This window comes from Hyaena hyaena, unplaced genomic scaffold (genome assembly GCF_003009895.1).
Source record: "Hyaena hyaena isolate Hyena2069 unplaced genomic scaffold, ASM300989v1 scaffold_100, whole genome shotgun sequence".
Lineage (NCBI taxonomy): Eukaryota > Metazoa > Chordata > Mammalia > Carnivora > Hyaenidae > Hyaena > Hyaena hyaena.
In genome coordinates, this window is record NW_024080732.1 from 2,354,899 (window position 1) to 2,380,108 (window position 25,210).

Consider the following 25,210-nt stretch of genomic DNA (forward strand, 5'->3'; position numbering starts at 1 on the left):
ATGGCTGAACAGCCCGCGCAACAGCAGATGAAAACTTCCTTCCTCTTCATCCAGCTGCAGGCCCCCCCTGCCCAAGCTCTCCCCTCCCAGTCTCCAGCCGCTGCAGCCTGGACAGCCGCCCCCGGGGGGCCAGAGGAGGGACACATTTTCCCAAGTCCCAGGACTGGCTTCTTGGCAGGCCAGGACCTCAGGCACACACAGGGCTTGGCTGCTCCTCCCTCCTGCCTGCTGCAGAAGGGGGACTCTGGGACACAGGAACCAGCTGCTTTCAGTTGCTCTGCTCTGAAGGAGGAGAGAGAGGAAAAACCCCAGGATCTGGACGTAAGAAGGGGTGGCGTCTGCAGATCCCCACGTCACAGGCCTTCCCCGGCCCCTGCCTCCAGGAAATTTGGACGGCTACAGCCCCTGTCATGCAGACTTCCTAGCCCAGCTCCCGTTATGAGCAATGAAAGCAGCAATCCCTCCATGGGATGGAAGCACTGGCCAGCCATCACTGTCCCCCAGGACCTGTGGAGCATGGACCCTCAGTCTTGGGATGCTTTGGGATGTTCAATTCCACAGACCAGCCTGGCTCACACTACTGACAGAGGTGAAAGTGCTATGCTGAGGAGAGGTGTTGCCACCTGCCAGGTTCTCCCCAAGAGCTGTGAAGAGGGCACCAGCACCACTGTGCGAGCTAGGAGAGCAAGGCTCTACAGATACTGTCCGCCCATTCAGACCAGCAAGAGCTACCCGGCCCTGCCTGTCGCTCTGCCTCTCAAGGTAAGAAAGCCTATGTGGCTGAATCCTCAGATCCCAGGTGTTCCTAGTAGTAGAGAGAATAGCGAATAGGGACAGATGTGCCCACTAAGGCTCCCAGTTGCTCACACTTGGATGTCCCCTGCACTGTCGATAGAGTGAACCTCAGTAGCAGAGGTACTCATCAGCCACAGTCCCCCGGCCTTAGGCCTGGATCTTTCCTCTGTGCTCTGCCACCTTTCCTAGCCATTAGCAACATTTTGTTTGGAAGGAGAGGATGAATAACTGTTTCCCAAGATTTCTGAGAAAGATAGGAGAAGAAAAGGAAGTACATATTTTAGGGGAAGACCAGAGGGAAGAATAAAGGAGGTACATAGACCTTTATTGAACCCTATAATTGTCAGCTATTATGCCAGATATTTTCTTATATCCCATTTCTTATTACCTCATAACCACCCTGAAAAATAGAGGCTCATACCTCCAATTTCAGATGGGGAGGGGTATAAGAAGGGGGGAATTCTCCCCCTTCCAAAAAGAAAAGTATAGAAGCAAAACCTATTCTCTGGAATAGGCTCTGGGCACTTTGAGGAGGCTTCAGTGAATTTTGTGGAGGTTTTCATAACTGGAGTGCAGCCTTGGAACTCAGCCACATCTTTAGATGCTTGACTTTCTAAAGCCCTCATATGTACCTCCCATCTCCCCCCACGCCCCAACCCAAGAGGCTATATAGCCCTGGGCATTGACCTCTCAGCCTTCATTTCCCAGCAGGAATGGAAGAGATAACTCTGGGTGGTCTTCAGGGTCTCTTCTAGCTCTTATGGGCTTTATCTCCAATCATGGCCATGCTGGCTCATTGTTATCGGCATCTTATTCTCTGCATCTCTGACTCAACCTCCTCATTGTGCTGGTGCTCTCTCCACCCAGTTCAGGTATACAGCTCCTAAAATGGATGGACAAATTTAAAAAGTATGCTTTTATTTACCCTTTTTAAAAATCTTAGACAATTTGCTCTACTTTGCATATACATAGGTGACAGTGGTGAGGGTGAGGAAGAGCATGTGTGTTGGGTTTGGTGGGATCATAGAGAAGAATGGGGACTTTTGTTGGGGTATGGGAAGGTGGACACAGAAGGGACTCTCAGGGACCTCACAGGAGAAATGGATGAAATTTACATTAAAAAATGGGTCTTCCATGGGCTTGGAAATGATGTGGCTTCATCTAGATTCTGTGACTCTTTCCTATGTGCTTCTACACACCATCCTTCCTTTCTCTTTCCCCTTTTAACTGGGAACCTGTATAGTCACAGTTAAGAATTGGGGAGGGGCGCCTGGGTGGCTTAGTCGGTTAAGCATCCGACTTTCGCTTAGGTCATGATCTCGCGGTTCGTGGGTTCGAGCCCCGCATCGGGCTCTGTGCTGACTGCCAGCTCAGAGCCTGGAGCCTGTTTCAGTCTGTGACTCCCTCTCTCTCTGACCCTCCCCTGCTCACGCTGTCTCTCTCTCCTAGAAATAAATAAAACATTAAAAAATTTTTAAAAAGGGGCGCCTGGGTGGCTTAGTCGGTTAAGCATCCGACTTTCGCTTAGGTCATGATCTCGCGGTTCGTGGGTTCGAGCCCCGCATCGGGCTCTGTGCTGACTGCCAGCTCAGAGCCTGGAGCCTGTTTCAGTCTGTGACTCCCTCTCTCTCTGACCCTCCCCTGCTCACGCTGTCTCTCTCTCCTAGAAATAAATAAAACATTAAAAAAAAAAAAAAAAGAATTGGGGAGAAAGGATGAGCCCAAGTTCTATTCAGAAGGGAATTCTTGGAAGAAAAGAGATACTAGCCTGCTTCCTTAAGAAATAGTTTACATTCCTTCCTAGTTCTTGTATCGCTCATTTCCTACAGGGATTTAGGAGGAATGGCATACCCATGCGTCAGAGCCCTGTCTCTCTATGTGGGGTCACACAGTACTTGTTTATGTACTTTGATGCTGGTTTGATAATTTGAAAACTCTATCTTTTCCTACTCTCCCCTCCCACTGTCCGGATATAAACCAAAGCCTCAGAGCCATTTCTCTAGGGAGAGGTACCTTGGGAGTTGGTCCAAGTGGGTATATTTCTGCGTTGTCTGCTTCATGTAGCAACTTTTATGAATGGGCTCCCAGACACTGCTCCATCTAAACTAAGCGTTGTAAGATTCTGGACTATAAACTTAGATTTGTGTACTAAAGTGTTGGGCCAGTAAAAGGGGCCCTCAGTAGCCTTGTCTTAAGGGAGAGAAGAAGAGAGGAAAATCACTGAGTCACCTGGGTAGGATGAGAGAGCACAGAGTCCATGTAGCCTGTCCATCTAGGGTAGGACTAAAGGTGGTTAGAAAGCAGCACTACAGGAGCTCATGGGTGGCTCAGTCGGTAGGGCGTCCGACTTGGGCTCAGGTCATGATCTCATGGTTTATGGGTTTGAGTCCCGCATTGGGCTCTGTGCTGACAGCTAGCTCAGAGCCTGGAGCCTACTTTGGATTCTTTGTCTCCCTTTCTCTCTGACCCTCCCCTGTTCATGCTGCTTCTCTCTCTCTCTCTCAGAGATAAATAAAACATTAAAAAATTTTTAAAAAGGGGCGCCTGGGTGGCTTAGTTGGTTAAGCGTCTGACTTTCGCTTAGGTCATGATCTCACGGTTCGTGGGTTCGAGCCCCGCGTCGGGCTCTGCGCTGACTGCCAGCTCAGAGCCTGGAGCCTGTTTCAGTCTGTGACTCCCTCTCTCTCTGACCCTCCCCTGCTCACGCTGTCTCTCTCTCTTCTAGAAATAAATAAAAATATAAAAAAAAACCAAAATTGCTATTAAAAAAAATTTTTTTTAAAAAAAAGAAGAAGAAAGCAGCGCTACAAAAACTTATCCTTGAGGTTGCTGGTCAAACGTTGTGATTCTCTCCAGCACAGGAATGATGGGAGTTGGGAAATTAACACCCTCAGACCACAAGTCCTTTAAATGCCTTATGGCTATTGTTAGCCAGGTGACCCCTGCCTGGTCTTCTGTCTTTGAGAAAGGAGTACAATTAACAGAGAGAGGTTTTCTATCTGCCCAGTCTTGAGCAGATTAAGATGTCTGGATTTGATAGACTAGTGTATGAGAATTCTCTAGTCTTCTCATGCTTTGGAATTTAGCTGTAGAAGTCACTGCAAAGTGGCAGCAGACTGATTAAAAACGTCTTCTTGTCACCTATGAATGGAAAGCCCTTTTTACCCATAATGGAAACTTTAACCTGATGTACTCATGAAAAATGTGATTGATTTATTAAAGTGAAATGTTGGTTATATAGAAGCAAAGTCTATGACTACATGTGTTTCATAGGCTTGAAGTCCTTGTATCAACATTCTAAGCAGAAAAATCTGGATCTTAAGTGTAAAGTCTCTTCTTCACAGTACCCCAGATGGCTAAATTTATTCTCTCACAGCTGAAACAAATGGAATCCAATATAAAAATTGTTGACTGACATCCTTCCAAATATCATAGGGAGTGAGTGTAGCAAATCAAATTGATTGGTTTTTAATTTATAGCAAAAACAACTATAGCACTCTATGGCAAATAGAAGGCTTCCAATGCACTATTTCCTCTTAGTAAAACGTCAAAACTCCATGAAGATAGGATATACATTATTATCATCCCCACTTCATGGATGAAGAGACAAGATGCTTGTAGACGGTCAGCAACTTGCTAAATCCCATGACTAGGATGTGGCAGCTCAGGACAGAACTCTCGTTATCCACTTGCAGGCCAGAGCTCTTTCAGCCTTCTCTCAGGGTCTTCTGAGCGGGTGAGATTTCCTTGGAGGGTAACCCACTACTTCCTGGAACCTGGGACTCTATACTTCTATATTCTCTGGTGGAGAGGATGGGAGAAGGACGCTTGGGAATGCCAGGTCTAGTGACAAGCCTTATGTGAACAAACACTGCTTTCTAGAAGGAATGAAGGCCTGGGTTTGGAGGACATGGAGTTCCAGCTCTGGGCAATACCAACTTGAGGGCTGTAACATTTTTGTGGTAAGTCTGTCAGTGTGAATCAGAAAAGATTCCGTGGTCTGAGGCCAGAGCTGCCCTAAGGCTATCTTGGACCCCATGTTCTGCTGCCTCTCTGTGGGAATGAGAGGAACTGTTGATGTGTGTCTTGAATCTGGGGCTAAGGATACAAAGACAATATGAAGATAAAACAGACACAACACAAAAGAGAGGGGGAAAATGTTTTCTCTACAATCATTGTGGAAAATTTCCAATTTTTTTTAAAACCAGGTATTTATATCTTACATATTTTATGTTTGGAAGTAACAATGACTTTTGGCATTTAAATCATAGTAATGAAATATATCTTAAAGATCTTCCCCCAAATACCATTTTTACAACAAACCACCCCCCAATTTTCATCTATAGCTTTAAATTTACCAGAAATTTTACTTCTCTCTATTGGTCTTCCTTTTCTTTTCCTCCTTTCTCATCTCAAAAGCAATCACCTTTTTGAGTTTTTATCACCAGCTTCTAGGAATGTTCAAGTTGGAGAATGAGCCAGACAGACGAGGAGTCCATGGGAGGCTTAGAGGTTGGGTAGTTCTTCTTTAAGACAGTGAATAGAAGTGTGATGTAGACTATATTCTTATAGGCAGGCCCTGGCAAGCAGACTAGAAAAAATAGTTTTAACTTTCTGTGTCTTGGATTGTTTTGCTTTAAAATAAGACCAATGTCTGAAATATAAGTCTGTAAGTTTTTGATGGAAAATTTTTATTTAGCATAAAAGTCACTGGCACTGGAATTTAAGAGATGAAAATGAAGCTGTGGTTCTGCCGACTAACTAGATAATTAGCTAAGCAGCCTCTGACAACTCATTGGACAAAGCTAGGTTATCACTTTTGTTCTCTGAGATCTTTCCAGTTCTGACTTGCTATGATCATGAATCTATGAATTCAGAAAATGAATGAAACTCTTTAATGAAATAAAAGTATTAAAACAATTTAATTTCATCTGCCTCAGCTTGTTTCTAAAGATTAGTGATTTTGTCAAGTGACTTCACTGCAAGGAAGACACTTACGTTGGGCTTGCCTCCTCTCTCTTCAGGGAGATCTGGGACTCCAGTGGGCGCTGGGATGGTTATATATGTGAATAGCACAGTGCCTGGCACTTCACAATTAGTTGAATGAATGAATGAATAAATGATGGAATGAACCTCAGAAAGGCTTTTCTGAGCAATAAAACAAATCCCCTCTATGGAATTTTAGGGCCAGAATTCCCAGCTCTCTATCTCCTAATGATTGATATTTCCTTCTCTAACAGATTTTGCTTGAATTAAATTCCCTTCTGGAGTTGAATACTGACCCCCTCCCTGCCCCCCACCAGGTATACCTAACCACTCCTGGAAGAGGTCAATATCTTATGTGGGGTAAACACTTAATTACCCAACATCTTTGACTTTTCTGACCTGTTGTAAGCTTAGAAACTGTTCTGAACATAAAATGGTAATTCCATCTTTACATTAATCCTTCTTGGTGAGCAATTTAGAATTTTAAAATAGAAATTAGAACAAAGAGAGAGCTTACACAAATGCCCACGTGGTAGTTTTAACAGCAATATAGATAGATGTGTGGTGATGTCCCTTTTAAAAGATTTTAGTACTTAGGAGACAGTATTGATTGCATTGAAAAGCTTATCTTTAGTCTGTTTTACACTGCATTGGTTTTGACACAGATGTCTTGATTTATTCCTTGAATAAATGAAGTCTGAGAGAGCAGACTGAGTTTCAATTCTTTTTTATTTTGTGATTTGCCTTGGCATTCCCATGACAACATTTTCTCGCTCTTTTTCTCTCCTTACCCTTTCCTTTCACATTCAAACACAGACGTCCTGTGATCATTGTACAAGTGCTACCCTCATGGAACTATATACACTTCAGCATCTTGATTGGAAGAAAAGGGCAAGGAACACAGGGGACATTTTACAGCCGGGGGTTCCTGTGACATAAGAGAAAAGCAGTTGGAGTGGGAGCTGGGACACAGGGGCTCTGGCCCTCTCTTTGATTCAAGTCAGCTAAGTTAAGGGCAAGTCTCTTCATCTGGGTCTTAATTCCTTATCTGTAATGTGAAAAGATTAGACTGCTTTCCTTTCATCTAGCTCTGTGATTCTAGGTTCTCACCAATCCATTTGTGCCTATATTTTGGAAATTCAACCTAAACTATAGCTTTTGATAAGAAATCTCTAAAAGCCCATCATATTTAGAAGTTACTATAAGTTGGGAAACTCCTTTATTGGTAAAATTACATGCCTTTCTACATCCAGAGGATAAATAAGAACTAATTGTACTTTAAAACACTTTATACCAAAATATACCCAATTTTTAAATCTTGAATGTTAATTGTTTTTACCAAATATTAGTAACATTATTCAAATATTAGGTTTGGACTGAGACATTTGGACAGGAGCTAAAGTTAGGTTTTTTGACTATACACAAAAGAGTTGTGTTTTGTTATTCTCCCATATTAAAAGGAAATAAATTTGCTGAAAGGTATTTTTAGCCTTTTGAATCAATTATTCAGCAAAGAAAATATTGGCAATCAATTCAATCAGAAAGTAAGACCTAGAATGATGAAGAAACTTGTCCTCACTTAGCTAGTTTGAATTAATTTCAACAGATTGCCTTAGTTTAACTTTGAAAGCTTGTGCCCTTGAACAAAGGTGTTCTATTAGGATTCTTGTTCTAGTTAGGATTCTTGGTTGTGTACAGTAAAAATCCTCAGGGATATTTTATCCCAAATGCAGGGGACTCATTGGAAGAAAGATACATGTGTAAGTGTAGAACCCAAGGACAGAGGCATAGATGGGCCTCAAGACCAACTGGAATGAGAGGTCCAGAACTTTCAGGGGTCTCTCTTTATCTCTTTTCTCTGTTGGCCCCTGCTCCTCTCTGTAGTCTTCTCTGAATCATTTTCTTTCTTTCTACACATCTGCTTCCTCTACCCCTTCTTCCACAGGGAGGAATATGGCCACCCACAATTCCCAGTTTACATCTCCTCTCAGAGACAATTCAGACCAAGACTGGAACCCCTTAGGACTGCTTCCCAATACCCTGGGAAGAGGCTTCCTGGACCAATGTGGGTTGGGTATCCCCCCAGTTTATTTTCGTGGGTGCAGGAGCAAGTACAGCTCACAAAGTACTATCAGGTCTGCTGATAGGCCAAAAATGGTGATGAATATGTATGTGTTAGAAAGGGACAGTTTCTAGAAATTAATGGGACATGGCGAGGAGGGGAGCAAATGTGGACAACGAACAAATAAATGACCAAAAACACTGCCAGGGTGTTGTCAGCTAAAACTTATAAACTGATTGCTTTGTATAAATATCTTATCTGAGTCTTTTCAAATTTTAAGGAAGTCAGTTTTTATAGACTTTGGGGAAATTTTAAAAGAGCATCCCTGAAGTAAGCAATATATTAAAATCAAACTATTGCTTGATATGGTTTATGAACAGATTTGTTTTCAGAATCTGATACTGGCTATGACATTGTAAATTTTCTCTTTCAAATATGTTTCTTTCTTGTGGATTTTTCAGAGACGATAAGATGCTATAAGATTTACACAAATGTAAGTCCTTAGTGAAAGTGGGGTTCCATACTAAGCAGATAACCATCTTAGATTCTGCGTGTGATCTCCTCCACTTTACAGCAACTCACTGGGACTCCTGACCAACAGAATTCAAGAAGAAAGAACAACAAAAATCTCAAACATAAGCCACATTTGTTGAACTGGGCTATACTGATTCCTTGAACTGAACCATATCAATGAAAAAAACAAAAGGTGGGCAAAAGAAAGAATGATGGTTCCATATAGTTAACATTGCTGGGCTATTGCAGGGCTGTGTTTTTAGGAAGCTCACTTTCCCTCATTTTAAAGTAATCAGTAGCTGTGACTCCTTTTTTGGCTGCCCTTTGTGTTGTACATATTTCCTGTGATTATATTTCATCAATTTTAACTTTTTGGAATCTAACTTTCAATTTTCAGGATGTGTGAATTTGTATTAACCTTTCAATCACCAGGTCCAGCAGATTATGAGCCAAAAAGCTTCAGGGCATTATTCAAGCACTTACAGTGTTCTGTCATTTGAAAATCCCACTTTATCAGCAAAGAGCTTTGTTTCTCTTTATTGAATTCTCAAACTGATTGTACGAAGTAACAATTAAAAAGTCGCACCATTTATCCCAATCATAAGCAGAAAGATCTCAGGAGAGTTTGTTTATATGTACTCAATCTTTTCCATAAAGGATTTCAAGTGCACTGCAACTATAGCACAAATAATGAATTTAAAAAATGGCAAAGGGAAAGGTAAATAGTAATAAATAATCTGGTGTAGGAAAATATAAATAAGGATCAAGATGAAGAAAAGATCACATCAAAATTAGAAAAACAACAACAAAAAATGTCATAAAGGCCTACAGAGCTGGTATTATTGAAAGTCAGATTTGGATCTGTGCTTTCTACATATCCAAGCTATAAAGGACATGGTTAGCTACACAGTTCTCATTGTGAGAAGGGTAGGAGGAAAGGAAAGGAGAAGGGGAATAGGAAGGAAGAAAGGAAAGAAGGAAGGAAGGAGGTTTTTAACATGTTCCATAGAAATAGTTCTCTCAGAAAACCAAATTTTGCTTAGCCTTTAAAATAACAATAAAAATAATATTTTGGATAAAATCTTTTCTCAGAAGTACTTGATATTTACTATTTCCTTGTTTCTTTAGAGGTATATACAACATAATATAGTTTTATTGATAACTTGAGTAATCACTACAATAGTAGTATTATTTGTTGGCAACTTTACATTGGTAAGACTATTTGCTTTTTGTTTTTTTAAGTTTTTATTTATTTTTGAGAGAGAGGGAGAGACAGAGCATGAGTGGGGGAGGATCAGACAGAGAGGGAGACACAGAATCTGAAGCAGGCTCCAGGCTCTGAGCTGTCAGCACAGAGCCCGATGCGGGGCTCGAACTCACAAACTACGAGATCATGACCTGAACCGAAGTTGGAGCTCAACCAACTGAGCCATCCAGGTGCCCCAAGACTATTTGCTTTTATACATAATGTCTCCAAATATTCTATTGTCTGTGTCCTTATTGCTTTTCAGTAATTTTTCAACTTCCTGCAGGTTGGCCTTTTCCTTCTTGCTGTTATTAATGTGCCTACATCTAATATACTTTTTCTAATCCACCACAATCCCAGGAAACTAGATAACAAATTTGTTTAAATTATAAATCAAGTTAATTGTGTAAAGAAAAAGTAAAATTGCTCTGTGTAAGGGGTTGAGTAGTTTGTCTATAGCAGAAAATCTCATGAATTTTAATACACTTTTTTCTTCTGATTTTGTGTGTTCAGACACGGTATTTTTGCTTTCTATAACTATGGCCACAATCTGGATGAATAGTTGCTAAAGAAATAATTTCTGGGCTGATTCATTCAGTACAGATTTCTTGATCACTGACTATCTGGCAGGCACTGTTCCAGGCACTGGGATATAGTAATGAGTAGGACAAAGTCCTTCCTCATATATTCTGGTAGGAGTAAGAAACGAAACGAGTAAACAAGACATGAACATACAACTTCAGATTTTGCAAGTGCTTGGAAGAAAGTAAAACAGAAGTGAGGGGTGAGGTAATATGTTTTACAATGAAGTTCAATTTGAAAGTGAGAATTGGCCTCATGGGGAAAGTGACTTTTGAACTAAGATTTGAATGACAGGCAGGAGCCAGCCAAGGAAGCTCGGGATGGGAAAGGTTCAAGGCAAGGGTTAGCACAAGAATCCTCTGTACCTGCAGGATCAATAGTGAGCATAAGTTACTAGAAAAGTCAAAGCCATAGGCAAGGATAGATCATGTAGAGCTTCATAGACTCAAACAAGAAGTTAGAATTTTATTCTAAGTACAACGGGGAGCTTTTGGAGAGTTTTAGACAGGAGAGGCAGAAGTTAAGGGAGGGATGGGTGCATTTATGAAAAAACTGCCTTACAATTACTCTGCAGATTAGAGAATTTAATATTCTTGCCTACTTCCTAATCTTACTGAAAAGTCCTTGAGGCACGCAATTTAACTTCCTCTGGATGATAAGGAGCTCTAAGTTTTTCTTCAAAGTCCGTTAGCTCTGAACTGTTGAGGTATGATGAATTCATGAAGGATTAAGACAGGTAGAGGAGGCGAGAATATTCCAGTTACTCAAGTATTTGAGATTTCCCTGAATGAAACTGAATTCTAATGATAGAGTTGTAACCTTGAAAAGTTTGACTTTGTTTAGGATAACAATGTTTAGTATTTAAATAGAAAAATCTTCCCTCTGTATCATTATAAAATGCATTGCGCATAATAGGTGCTCCGTAAATATAATCTCTAGGTTGCCTATGGCAAAGCTACTCTGAGTGACCTCCTCTTTCACTAATTCCTTCAGTTCTTTGCTCATGTCCTTCAGTCCCCGCACTTTGCATTTGTAAGGCATTAAACTGTGACACATCCAGGCTGGTGACTTGTCAGGCACCAGTAGTAGTTGGCACTGTTGGAGTCAATCCAAAGTAGAATAAAATTTCAAACTATCTTTGGGGTCATTAATTTAACATAGTGGTATATTTATGAAAATGTATTTCTCTTGTGGCTTAGACCAATGTTCTTGGGTGGGCCTGTGGCCAAGGAATTACAGTAATATTTCTCTTTGGCTCAGCTTGTTGACCTAGTTTCCTAAGTCTACTTTGCAAATAATCTTTGTGAAAAATGTCCCCTCAGTAATGATAACTATTCTCCTAAAGAGCCAGCTTTACTCCATGCTTTGAACAACCTATAAAATAAATATTTTCACCATAAATAATCATTCATACTTTCCTGCCATTTGAGAAAGCTAATGACAAAATTCTTTCCATTTTCATCCTCAATCTGTTTTAATAAGTGAACTTTTTCTTACACTTCTCTACAAACTGCTTTTCCATCTTTTTATGCTGTTTTGTGAACGATTTATGGTTGGCTACCTTCTGTGAATTTATTGGGTTGTCTGATTGTTTGTAACCTCTGAAGTCCTTTGAGAAAAACAGCATTACCTAAATCCAACTAGAAGGAATTATACTATTGACCACCTAAGTTACTCTAAACATTAGTAAATGAATTTTTTAAATGTTTCTGTAGGTCCTTTTTGTAAACATAAAAGAGGAGGGAGGTTCTTTTCCTACTTCCTGTAAGCTTGAGGTTGCGGCAGACAAACATATACAAAGAGGCATTTTTAGACATATACAAGAAACATCAACAGAATAAAGACAAAGTGTTAAAACTTTGTGTAATGACCACAAGCTACTATCTGCATGTCATGATTTGAGAAGAAAAGTCACCATCTCTGCTGCATATTGTGAGGGGAGGATTCATACTAGAGATGGGCTTCACAGGCCATCTGAGTGAAGGCAGGAAAGGCGTGGCTGATTGATCGAATGTAAAGAGGGTTTGCTTTGGGAGTTTCTCCTAGGTTCATGTGTGAATTTCCTTATGCATTAATAATCTAATCATATACACATAGAGTGAGTGTTTTCCAAACTGAAAATTAAGATTTCTGGGTTGTAAGTTTATACCTTTTTTCAAAAGTATAAAAAATAAATTTAAAATAATAAACTACACTTGCTGAATAAAATATTGTGAAAAGAAGCACATATTTCAGCATAAAAACATGCATAATTTAATGCAACATTAGAAAATTTGAGGTCAAGACCAGAAAATCTGGACACAGACTACCATGTTTGTGTGTTAGAGAAAGAATCTTTCTTTGGCCTGGTTTAGGCCAAGAAGATTTCTCCTCACCCTGGAAGATTTCCTTTTGTGGAGGTTAGGAGGTGGCAGGGGTGTCAGGGGCAAGCAGTCATGGCAACTGATTAAGGCCACTTCACAAGCGTTGTTGATAGGAGACAGCAGAAACACAGGAATGGGTCAAAGTTAGTGAATCTGAAGCGATTTCTGGTCAGAGTGTGCAGGGAGGTGGTGAGGGGAGGATGGGCTTGAAATGCTTCTTTGAATGCTGCACCTTTTGGAAGGACCACAGTCTTGCCCATGGGACATGAAGGATTCTGTCATTCAGACAGCAATCCAAAGCCATCATCCAGGTTGGGAGTGGGCAGACTGTGACCCCTGAACAAAAATGAGGGTCAGAACTTTGTGACACTATAACAATATGTCAGTTCACAACAGTAATGTATAGATTGCCTTTTCTGCATCTTTATTCCCTGGCAAAATGATCATTAAGACCTCTTAGACCTCTTAATCATGAAGACAGACCAAATAATTCATAACTTTAATATCCCTTCCTTGGCAGACTTGACTGGCCTATGCTGCAGACTTTGCCTTATGAAAAAATTGGTTCCTATTCTGTTAAGACAAGGAAAAAGAAGAAAATAAGCTATTCATGAACTGTAACTACAGCAGGCATCATGTTCAGAAAAAAGAGCCATTTTGTTATTTTTAATAAAACCACATTAAAATCTTGCTCCAATACCCCACCTTCCTGGACTAGAAATAAATTTAGTACCTGATATATTCAGGGCTCCCTATCCACTAAAATTGGGCTAAGGGTCAAGAAATTTCCATGATATTGGGGCTCCTGGGTGGCTTAGTCGGTTAAGCGTCCGACTTCCGCTTAGGTCATGATCTCGCGGTTCGGGGATTCGAGCCCCGCATCGGGCTCTGTGCTGACTGCCCGCTCAGAGCCTGGAGCCTGTTTCAGTCTGTGACTCCCTCTCTCTCTGACCCTCCCCTGCTTACGCTCTCTCTCACTCTCTCCTAGAAATAAATAAAACATTAAAAAAATTAAAAAAAAAAAAGAAATTTCCATGATATGAAAGCATTCATGAATTCTTGCATTTACTTGTTCCCTCAGCACACGGTCAGCATAGCACCATATTGAAGAGCACAGACCCTGGAGCCAGACTCCAGGTGTGAGTCTCTGCTCTGTCTGCATCTTCCTACCTGGGTAGCCTTGGGTGAGTCACATAATCTCTCTGTACCTTGGTTTCCTCATCTGTAAAGTAGAGGTGAGGTGAGTACTTACTTGATAGAAAATAAGAATTGAGTTCTAATATAAATATAAAGCACTTGGACCCATGCTGGGGAGCCTCTAATGTCCATCACCAGTTCTCCATCCTCCCTAACCTTTGCCAAACTGTCTCTTGTTCTGGGCTGTGTGATTTCAGGTCTGGCAGCTCCATGGCTTCTGCACACCTGGTCCTGGGGTCTGGACTCCCTCTGTGCTTCTAGAAAAGTAACACAAAGGAAGTAGAAAGGTCAGGAGTAGGGGAAGGGAAATAGAGGTCTCTCTCCCTGTAGGTCTGAATAAAGATTCCTTCCATCTCCAAATATAAACATAAAGGCTATTATTTTCCTTGTTTAATCATAACTTTTGTGTTACATATTTAATATCTGAATTCTCTATCAAGTCATCATCTACTGCAGGCCACAACTTATGGGACCTTGAAAAAAGGAAAAGCACTGAAGCTTGGACATCTTCAGGAAAACAAAAGAGCTCTCTATAGTTGGAAGAGTAAAGTAATTTGCCTTAGAGTCCTAAAACAAGGTTAGGAAGTGGGAGGTAAAAATATTAAAGCCTGTAAAATCCTGACTAACAGCAAGTCATTTCAGAAACACACTCACCTTCCCTTTAATTTCTGCTACTCTCCTGCTTAAAATTTACCCTAGGATGCTGCCTCTGAGCAGCCCCCAGAATTAATCAAGATTCTCTTTGTACTTGCCAGGCTCAGGCCAACACCCTCCTCTCCCAGACACTTGTTTCAGCATCTTTACCATCTTCTAACAGAAGAGAAATCTCTTGAGGGACACTGTGACTTGACATATAAACCTCCCCAAGGCACAGCAAAGGGCTTGGCTTAAAGGGAAGGGAGCTGGAAAAAACATCAGGAGAAAATTCACAAATTCATATTAATAAATTATTCTGCCACTCAAATGGTTTAGAGAGATTTTTAATTATTAGACCACATGTAAAAATAAAACACTAAGGCTGAGTCTGTCTCGCCTAAATAAAAAGGAAAAAGTCAAGGAAAATTTGGATTTTACAAAAATTTATTGATAAACTATGTTGGTTCTCTGGATTCAATGTCCTGGATTCAAGCTCCTTGGTTAGTTCCAAGACCTCTTTATCTTTTTTTTTTTTTTTTTTAATTTTTAGAAGGGAATACCAACCTTTATTTACACTTGACTTTGAGTTCAGAGCCATCTTTTTTTTTTTAATGTTTATTTATTCTTTGAATAAATAAACATTATTCAGAGCAGGGGAGGGCAGAGAGAGAGGGAGACACAGAATCTGAAGCAGGCTCCAGGCTCTGAGCTGTCAGCACAGAGCCTGACACAGGCTTCTAACTCAAACTGCAAGATCATGACATGAGTGAAGTCAGTCGCTTAACCGACTGAACCACCCAGGCACTCCAGAGTTCAGAGCCATCTTAAACAGTATAGCAAAGCAGGAAAAAGCACAGATCCTGTGACCAAGTCTCAGATTCCAACACAAGCATCAAGCATATTAACTATGTGACAACTAGCAAACATTACCCGGAGTTTCTTCAGTAAAGTGGAGAGAGCATCACCCCAGCTTCTAGGGTTGCAGGATTTTTTTTTTTTTACCACAGTCCCCGGGATTCATTGTCTCGCAGCTTCAGAGAATGAAGAAGTGGACACAAAATGAGCAGCAGGCAAAAGTTTATTAGAACATAAGATTAGAAAGGAAGAATAGTTGGAAAGCTCTTTACAGTAAGGAGAGGGGACATTCAAAAACGAATGCCAGAGGATTGGCAAGAGTCCTTGTTTTATAAGGTTCTCTGGTCAGCCCTCCCCCTTCCCTTCCCCCTTGTTCCTTCTCAGGTCTACCTTTATTGGCTTAATAGCTTCAGGTGCTGGGTTGTCCATTTCTGATTGGCTCGTTTCCATTGTATGCGGGGTGGTCTATGGCTTTACTCAGGTCTTTTGTCAAATTCCAGAGGGGTAACCTGAGGGGAGGTAGGTGGGGTCTGTTACATTCTTAAGAGGAACCTTATGCCTGGAGGGACTTCCTGTGGTCAGACACTCCTAGCATTGTTCTATAATGCGTTTTTTCCCTACCCAAGGAACTCAGGCCCTGACCTTTCCCTCTCTGCCTACTGAATCCTACCTTCTCCGGTCATAATAGCAACTGTTGTAGCAGCCTCCACCCCAGCTCGCTCCCCAGGCATTCTACCTGCAAAGCAACTGGCTGAAAGGCAGTGAGGGCTTTGCAAGTCTCTATTCTGCTGGTTAGGGTGGGACTTGGTAAGCTATTGATCTTTTGAAGGAGTCTCTAACTCCAAATGTTCACCAAAGGCAAGAAATAGGAACTCTAGAACTGATGCAAGGACCAAGTGAGAAAAACTGCACATAGGTCTTCAATAAGTATTAATTATCTATAAGTCTTGCCCAGGACAAGGATGTGTCCAAAGTATGCAATGATGTGCAAAGTAGGGTACACAAGACAATCTGTTTGGTACAGAAAGAAAGATTGTTTTACCTCTTATTATGTTCTTTTTATGGTTTTATCTCTCAACTTTTAAAATTTTTATTTTGTGTTTTAAAATTTACATGACATATTAATATGATAGTATTAATTGCAGTAATTGGGTTCAGGGGGAAAGGTTTAAACACTGCTAGGCATATAATACCAAACTAAAAACAAATACTATTTACGTAACAATTTTATCTAACTCGTAAGCTTCTTGTAGCCTCATGATTCATCTGAAATAGGGCAGGAGTGCCCGGAAATATGATCTAGTTCTGCTACAAACTCTAATGTGTGCAAGTTTTCCCCATACCACCAAAAATTCTTCTACACCAGCTAGGTGCCCTGCAATTCAACTCCATTCCGACACTATCTACTTGGAGCTAGCGTCAGATCTCATAGATTGAGGGTTTAGTACTACAAAACTGCAGCACTTCCCCCAGACCACTTTGTCATCAGATGCCAGACCAGATTGTCACCTTTGCTTCTGACGTACTGATTGGAGCTTTAAAGACCGCTGTTTGGGTTGAATTAGTCTGCTAGGGTGACTCACAGAACTCAGAGAAACAGTTTACTTATTAGATCACTAACTGGTTTCTTATAAAAGGATATAACTCAGGAACAGCCAAATGGAACAGATCACAGGGCGAAGTACGGAGAAATGCGTTGGAGTTTCTATGCCCACTCCAGGAAGGCATGCCACTCTCCCTGAATCTCCAGTGTTCATCAACCCAAAAGCTCTTTGAACCCCATCTTTCCAGTTTCATAGCACCTTAATTGCACAGGCACAATTGATTAAATCAACCATTGGTAATTGAACTCAATCTCCAGCCTTTCTCCCCTCTCTGGAGGTGTGAGGAGGGACACTGGACTAAACTTTCCAACTCTAATCACAGATTAGTTCTTTAAGGACCAGCTGTCACCTTAGGGGCTTTCCAGAAGTTACTTCATTAACATAACAAAGGACATCTTTCAGGAAATTCCAAGGGTTTTAGGAGCTCTATGACAGGAATGGGGCAAAGACGAAGTACATATTTCTTATCATAAAATCACATACAGGCAATAGGCTATTTTGTGATACTCCTGACAAGAGGCAATCCCTTGTAATCTTGAATTCCCTACTACCTTACCTTATAGGATGAGATTTAGAGTAGGGTTGCCAGATTTAGCAAACAAAAATAGCAATATTTGGGACATGCTTATACTTTTCAGTATAATTATTTCTTGTGTATCTGAAATTCAAGTTTACTGGTGTCCTGTATTTTATCTAGCTACCCTTGGTTGGAGGTATACTTGGCAACTTGTCCTTGATTGGAGTCTGCTTGTTGTACTCGGCCAGCTAAGTGATTTCAGGCAAGTTACTTAACTTCTCTGGGCCTCACTTTCTTTGTACCCCTTCATTGTTGTGAGCATCCTTTTTATAGAGTGTCAAGCACTTGCACAGTTCTTGCAAATAGTAGATAAGGTTCTTACTAAATTATAGGTATTATGATAATCACAGATGACCCTGTTACTTATAGTTTCAAGTATTACCTAGTTTTACCTAATGTTACCTAGTTTCAAGTACTTCTGTACAAATCTAATCTCCTTTACTAGAAGGCGGGATCTGCATATCCACAGACCTGCACATAATGGGTACATAATTGGTTGAGTTCTGTATAAGTACAGCTTCTACCCAAGCACTTCTGTTGAGTCTGGTTGACTGGCTACTTGGCTGGCCCTTTTGTCCAATTCTCCTATTCCTTTCCTTCCCCTTCCCCCGTAGGAAGAATAAAGCTTGGTTCCTAAGTTATTTCAAGCAAGATAAGCCCTTGTGGAAACTGTTTCAGTCAGTTTTTACAGGCCAATAGATCCCACACCATGTATAAGATTTATCGTTCATATTAAATTGAAAAGCTCCCTTGTGTAATTCTTTGGAACTACTGATGAAAATGAATGGCATTCACCAGAACGTTGTAAAGATTTAATGACACTTGCATTCAAGCTGCTGAAAGTAAATAATTATGATGCTGGGTGGCTATTCTTCTGCTTAGTTTAGACAGTTTAAAACAACTTGCCTTGTGTTAGCTTGACATTAACTCGGGGTGTGTGAACAATCCCCATCAGAACTGTGGGCAAGATATGATGGAAACTTAGGCATTTTTTATAGATTTATGCAGCATAACAAGGATTTGGGGGAGGGGACTCCAAAGACAGTGACAGAGGATGGTGGGAAGGACTTCCTGGAAGGCTCCCCTGTCCAGATGACCTTGTGAAAGGGAGAAAGCACCACCACTGTGCTCAGTCACAGCAAGCCCAGCTCCAGATGGTTTATGTCACTGTACCAAGGCATGCCACTTGTCTTCCAAGCCAGATCTTTGTCCCGCCCCCACTTGCTATCAAGAAGGAAAATAAAAGTGAAAAATAACGACTGAGTGTGAATTTGCTTGTTTGTTTTTTAAAGATCCTTGATCTTTCAACCTCCCCCATTTCAACTCTGCTGTTACTAAGTATCCCACTGGGTCACCCATTCTCCTCAGGTGTTCTGGGACTTCTGTCAAGTATCCCCCGAAGGGGAGAAAAAATTTTCCCTTGGTTACCAATTAGACTTGGTCCAAGTCTAGTTGGACTAAGAATGAAATTTACAGGGGTGCCTGGGTGGCTCAGTCAGTTGAGTGTTCAACTATAGATTTCAGCTCAGGTCATAACCCTGAGGTTGTGGGGTTGAGTCCCATGTCAGGCTCTGCACTGAATGTGGAGCCTGCTTGAGATTCTTTCTCTCTCTCTCTCTCCCCTCTGTCCCTCTTCCCCACTTATGTGCTCTCTCTCTCTCAAATGAAAAAATAAGAATTAAATTTACATGAGACAGATTAACATGAGAAAAACCCCAGTTGTATTAGGTGCACATAGAGACCCAATAATGAAATTGAGACCGAAAGAAATGACCAGAGCAAGCGGTTTTTATACTTTTTACACAAAGAGACAGTAAATTTGTGAGGCATTGACAGGACAAAGAAAACTTAGCTTTGGGAACTTCAGTTAGTAAGGAATTCTAAACAGAATTTGGACTGTGGCAGTAAATTAGTAAAAAGTAACAAGGGTTGTTCACACAGCCTTCTTGGCTCTAAATTTCCTGTCTCTGGTAATTAGGATGTCTCTCTAACTCCTGGTGCAGGGAGAGTACCTTTCACAGTGGAGATTTATTTCCTGCTTTCAGGGGGACGGAAGACGGTCTGAGTGTCCTTCTTGCACAGGCTGTCTCTTAAGTAACTTTTATTTAAAATAATCAATATGCCAAAGTGGCAGAGTTTAGGTGTCATGCCTTGTTCCCTACAGCTCTGTATGCAGGCTGCAGAGGAGCCAAAGTCAGGGGACTGGGCAGTCAGTCTGTATTCTCAGCACATAGGCTTGAGCCATGAACAAATGAACTTAATTGAACTTTCGGGTGTGTGAAAGATCACTCTCTTCCACAGCATTATCGAGAATATTTCCCATGTGCTTGACTAATGGAGGGATTTTCCTTTTGTCCCCAGGTTTTCCATGTTGAAAGCTAAAGGGAGATCCCTGCAGTCAGCAGAAAAGACAGAATGCTTAGATTTCTCCATGCTGGCCAGAAAACATTACAGAGGGGTGCATTTGATAAACCCAGCGGTCACCCATTTGGCTCAAAGTGGGAAATGAGTCATGCATGGGAGGCTGTGGTGGGTGTCTCCAGAGCAGTTCTGCCTGCTTCACCTAGCTTGCTGTGCTTCACTTCACCCTGAGCCTTGAGTGCCACGCTTTGTTGCTAACTCAAGACACACTAGAAAAGACTGTGTGGACAGCTGAATTGTAGTTCCATCCTCTCTTTCTATCTGCCCATTTTTGTGGGATTTCCTGTCCTTTCACAAGCTATTTAAGTGACGCTCAGGGAGCTTATGGTTCAGACTGTGATCTCATAGAATGCATGGTTAGAGTCCAAGGGCTTTTCTAATGCCTTTCTGTAGGAGGTGCTTTGGAGAATTCAGTGACTCTTGGTGCAATGACAGCTTTTGGTTTCCTTATCCCTCAAACGAAGATTTGGATGCAATGACTCTGGAGTGTCTTCCATCTCTAATATTCTGTGAGCCTCTGGGAGGGAATTATAGGTATGAATATACTAGAAAGCAGTATGAAGCAGGTGTCACTACTGTTATTATGTTTTCCTCTGGATCATATCACAAACTAAGATGTAGCTCAATACTGATTTCTCTCAATAATTTCTTCAAATTGATCAATTTTTAAAAATGATAACTGAGGGGCACCTGGGTAGCTCGGTCAGTTAAGCCTCCGACTTTGGCTCAGGTCATGATCTTACAGGTCGTGGGTTCGAGCTCCACGTCAGGCTCTGTGCTGACAGCCAGCTCAGAGCCTGGAGCCTCCTTCAGATTCTGTATCTCCCTCTCTCTCTGACCCTCCCCTGCTCACGCTGTCTCTCTCTCTTTCTCTCTCTGTCTCTCAGAAATAAATAAAACATTAAAAAAATGATAATTGAGATAATTGAATGTCTACCCAAAGAACTCATTAGTCTTATAGTTTCAGCATAACTTTCACTCATTTAACAAATATTCCTTTGCAGGCTCTGTGCTAGACACTATGGATATAAATAATAATAATAATAATATCAGACTTGTTCTTGAAGTATATATAATCTAGCTGAGAACACAGACCTTAAATAAGTATTTAAAAGTATGATGAGTATTACAAGGAAGGACAAGATGTTACAGAAATGTAAAATGGGGACATCCAGCCTGGTTTGAGTGGGTAAGAAAAGGTTCTTGCCAGAAGTAACTCTCCATGTTAATAATAACAGATAACATTATTAAGTATTCATCATATGTCATCATGTTATGTGCATTATTTCATCTAAATTTCACAAGAGGCCCATCAGGCAAGGTCTATTATTGTTTCTACTTACAGACCAAATAAAAAGAAAATCAAAGTGTTAGAGGTGAAAACCATGCCCAAGACTAATAGCAGTTGGAGACACCTGGATATGAGTGCAGGTAGTTGTATTACCATGTTCTTTACTGCCTCTGGGGTAGAAGAGAAGCTGGACAAGCCTGGAGACAAAGCCTGGGTCAGATCCAGCAGGTCTTGATCGACTGTGTGAAACTGCACTGGAAACATCAACTGGTTATGTGTGAACTTGGGAGGGGGTTTCTCATTGTCCCTCTTCCTTCAGATAATAATGTGCTTGTGAGAGAAAAGCAAGCTGCTTTGTAATTCAGGAAAGAAGGAGATGGGATGGTTTATATACAACCTGAGGTATTAGGGTTGGTGAGAAATAGAATTTCTCTGAAGTAAAATTTTCCCATAAGTGAGATAGATGGCACAATCTAATTTCTAATAAACTTTGAGTAATAAAACTCTATAATGATTTTAATGAACTTCAACCTGATATCTATCAGATGGCAATAATAATGTTTGTTCACTGTTTTAATAATAGAATAATCCTAGCTAAAGTTACAAAGGTATTGATTCTAGCAGGTTCTTTTTCTCAATACTTAGTTACTTTTTAGGGGGAAAGTGGAATAATAAATATTATAATAGCGGAAGGGAGGAATTTTATTTCTGACATTTTAAGCACAGCTCTAAAAAGTTTAACTTAAACATTTGTTAGCTAGGAATGACATAACATTTAGGAGATGAATTTGCTGGGCAGCATTTAGATTCTTCAGTATTATTAGAATGTTTCCACCTTAACTTCAAAAGAAACAATTTAAGTGTGTCCAATATTACTTTATCTAGGCGCATACCAAAAGCATTTTTAATTATTAGGAATTGCATGTTACTAAAGCGTAATTAATTAGAAGTCAGCTACCTGGACTTCTCAATTAACTTGAATTTCTTTCTGTATTGTATCTAAGTCATAAAGGAAATTGCCAGATAATAAAGTGTTAAAAAAACCCACCCAATTTATATATTTTAAGACTAAAACATGTCATGCTGACTGTGTGCCTCAGATCAGGATTCTGCGCATTCCAATTCTGCTACACTTGGGATTAAGAGCATGAATTTGGAAATCAGATGGACCTGGCGGAGAGTTCTTATTACATTCATTATTTGTCTCCAGGCAAGTTATTTAAGTTCTTGATAGCTTGATTCATTCATCTGCACAGAAAAGACAATAATATCAGTCTTGCTGTAACGTAGGAAGAGTCAAAAGGGATTACATTAAGTAAAGCGGAGAACCAGTTAATGACAGGTGCTCAGAAAGCTGAAATCATTTAAAACCGAGATTTAGTCATCCCAATATCAGACATAATCTAAGAAAAGTGACATCACATTTGGTATTCAGTACTAACTCATATAGAAAATTATGCCTTCATATTTTCAAAAATTATTTTTAACAATGATAGTTAAAATTAAAGCATTTCCTGGTTAACCTTTGGTAAACTACAATTGAAGTCAGGTAACTAGAATGCCCAATTTAGAAAATATTCATGTTGAAAAGACTTGATGTCTTACATATTCAGAAGCTATAGTGTTTTATCTACCAAAAAAAGTAGGATCACCTTTCAAAGTCAATAGAATTGTCAACTCAAATTTTAGCAAAATTTAAATAGACTGCCAGGTAGGAATTAGTGCTGTTTTCTTCCCCTGCCTTTTTAAATTAATTCTGAATTCTTCAAATCTCATGCCTTCAAATATAGGTCATACCATACGTATATAGTAGCACCTATATAAAATACACAGTAATCTTTTTTTTTTTCTTCTGAGACAAAGAAGACAGCATGAACAGGGGAGGGTCAGAGAGAGAGGGAGATACAGAATCTGAAGCAGGCTCCAGGCTCTGAGCTACCTGTCAGCACAGAGCCTAACACGGGGCTCAAACCCACGACCCATGATATCATGAACTGAGCCAAAGTCGGATGCTTAACCGACTGAGCCACCCAGACACCCCTAAAGTACACACTAATCTATCTGCTTGGTCAATACTGATTTTGGGGTAAATTACTGTTTACCCAAAATGTGAACTTTAGATGGTAAAACAACTTTTATTATTTTTATTTTAAAAGGTGTTGTAAAGAATATTAATATATACATTCTACTTACAGAAAATGACACTAGATTGCCATTTTTTGATAATTCTAAAGATTCCTTCTTAAATTATTTAAGTAAAAAACAGTAGGAATTGAACATATGCTATTCATATGCATCAAAAATTGTGCAGATGATGCATGAGGAGGTAAAAACCAGGGCAACAGTGGAATATTATTGCTCTTAACTGCACAACTTGGGCAAGTCACTTCCCTATTTTTTTTTCACTTCGCTTTTCTAAGCATCAGTTTCCACATCTACAAAATGGGAATTGGACCTTATAATCACCCCATCAACTGTAAGCAACCTTCTGACCACATTTAACTCATCTTTCTCTCACAACTACCAAGATAGTGAGGGAAACACTGCCATGTGGCTCACTATATGACTGGAAGATTCAATAAGTCAACTGAAATGTCTTCAATTCTACCATTGGAGAGCGCCTCTCAGTCTATAGAGATTAACATTTCAATTTTCTTTTCAGTTGCCTGCTCATAGAGATACATTGTATAGCCCAAGCCCAATATTTAAACATTGTGCTTTTGTTTTGTTTTTTGTTTTTTTGTGCCCTGGACATGTGAGGTGCAATGAGGGAAACAAAAGAAGTGTCAGAAATGGTGACTGTCCTCAAGGAGTTTACAGCTTCCCTGGGAAGGCAGTAAGAGAACAAGTTAGGCATTTAGGTGAGCAAATATAATTGGATATGGCGAATTTTACCCAGGATGGGGAGGTGAAAAGTGTTAGCGAGTTTGAGGAGGAGAAGGCGACATGGCCTAGAGGGAAGAGGAGTTTAAAGTAAAGGGTAAGAAGAAGGAGAACATTCTAAGCTGGGTTAGCTATGTGTATAAAGCCTCAAAAGTGATGTTTTTAAATGTATAATTGAACAAGTTCACCAGAAAAAAGCAAAATAGTAATACCTGTTTACTCTTTATTTGCAAACTAACATGCTTGTTGGTTGAATCATTTTGTTAATTATACCTTGTCACCAATGATTACGTTATTAACCACGTCCTTTTTTTAATTTTCCAAAATATTCTCTAACTATAACGATCTTGACCAACTAAGTTACTTTATCTCTTTTCCTTGTTTGTTTTGTAAGTGTGGTGTGGCTGGGGGGAGGTGGTATTTATAAAGACTGCCAAATAGGATTCCATTTATTTCTTTTTAAGAAATTCTAAGCTGGCTTAGGAAAATGGGAAAGGGTGCAGACAGGTGAGGCATGATCAGATGCCACTGGTAAAGGCTGGCACCTGGCTGATGTCCGCAAAAGTATACCCAGGCTATAAAGGAAACCCTGGCTAATGAATGTGCCCCACTGTGTTTTGTGGCTGATTAAAAGAGGACAAAGAAAGGGCCAGTTAGAGTAGGTAGAAGCCAGGAGCCTTCAACAAGAGGTTGTTGTTACCTTGCCAAAGAAGATATCTAGATAACCAGGGACAGGCACCTTCTGAGCCACTTGTCATTCTTAAGCTTCATGCCCTTGCATGACTGGTTGTTTCCGTGTATCATCTTTCATTTCCTTCTTTCCTCCCTTAGTTAACCTTATAGTTGAGGAAATCATAAAGAAGAATTTCATCCTATCAAAAAATATCAAAAAAGAATTTCATCCTGAAATGATGACCAACTTGGCTTCATTAGGGAAGTATATTTCAAACTAACAAGATTTACTGACATATATTAATATTAATATTGAGCTATGTATAAGATCTACAGATCTCTGTGGCTATAGATATAAAGAAACCAATAACCTATAAGTGAAGCTATAGATATTTTTATGTATTGATAAATAAAAGGCATTGAACGCAAAATCTCTAGATATGTATTTTTAAAGCTACTTTATTTATTTTTTTAATGTTTTTTTAATTTATTTCTAGGAGAGAGAGAGAAAGACAGCGTGAGCAGGG

The 25,210-nt window shown here is 40.2% G+C and overlaps 1 protein-coding gene across 1 annotated transcript; it reads left to right on the forward strand.

Annotated features, from left to right (window-relative positions):
* On the forward strand, positions 1-25,210 carry LOC120234013. The gene is made up of 3 exons (XM_039235626.1): positions 1-762; positions 8,418-8,549; positions 25,181-25,210. The coding sequence occupies exons 1-2, from the start codon at positions 1-3 to the stop codon at positions 8,517-8,519; spliced, it is 864 nt and encodes a 287-aa protein (XP_039091557.1). The 3' UTR covers positions 8,520-8,549; positions 25,181-25,210.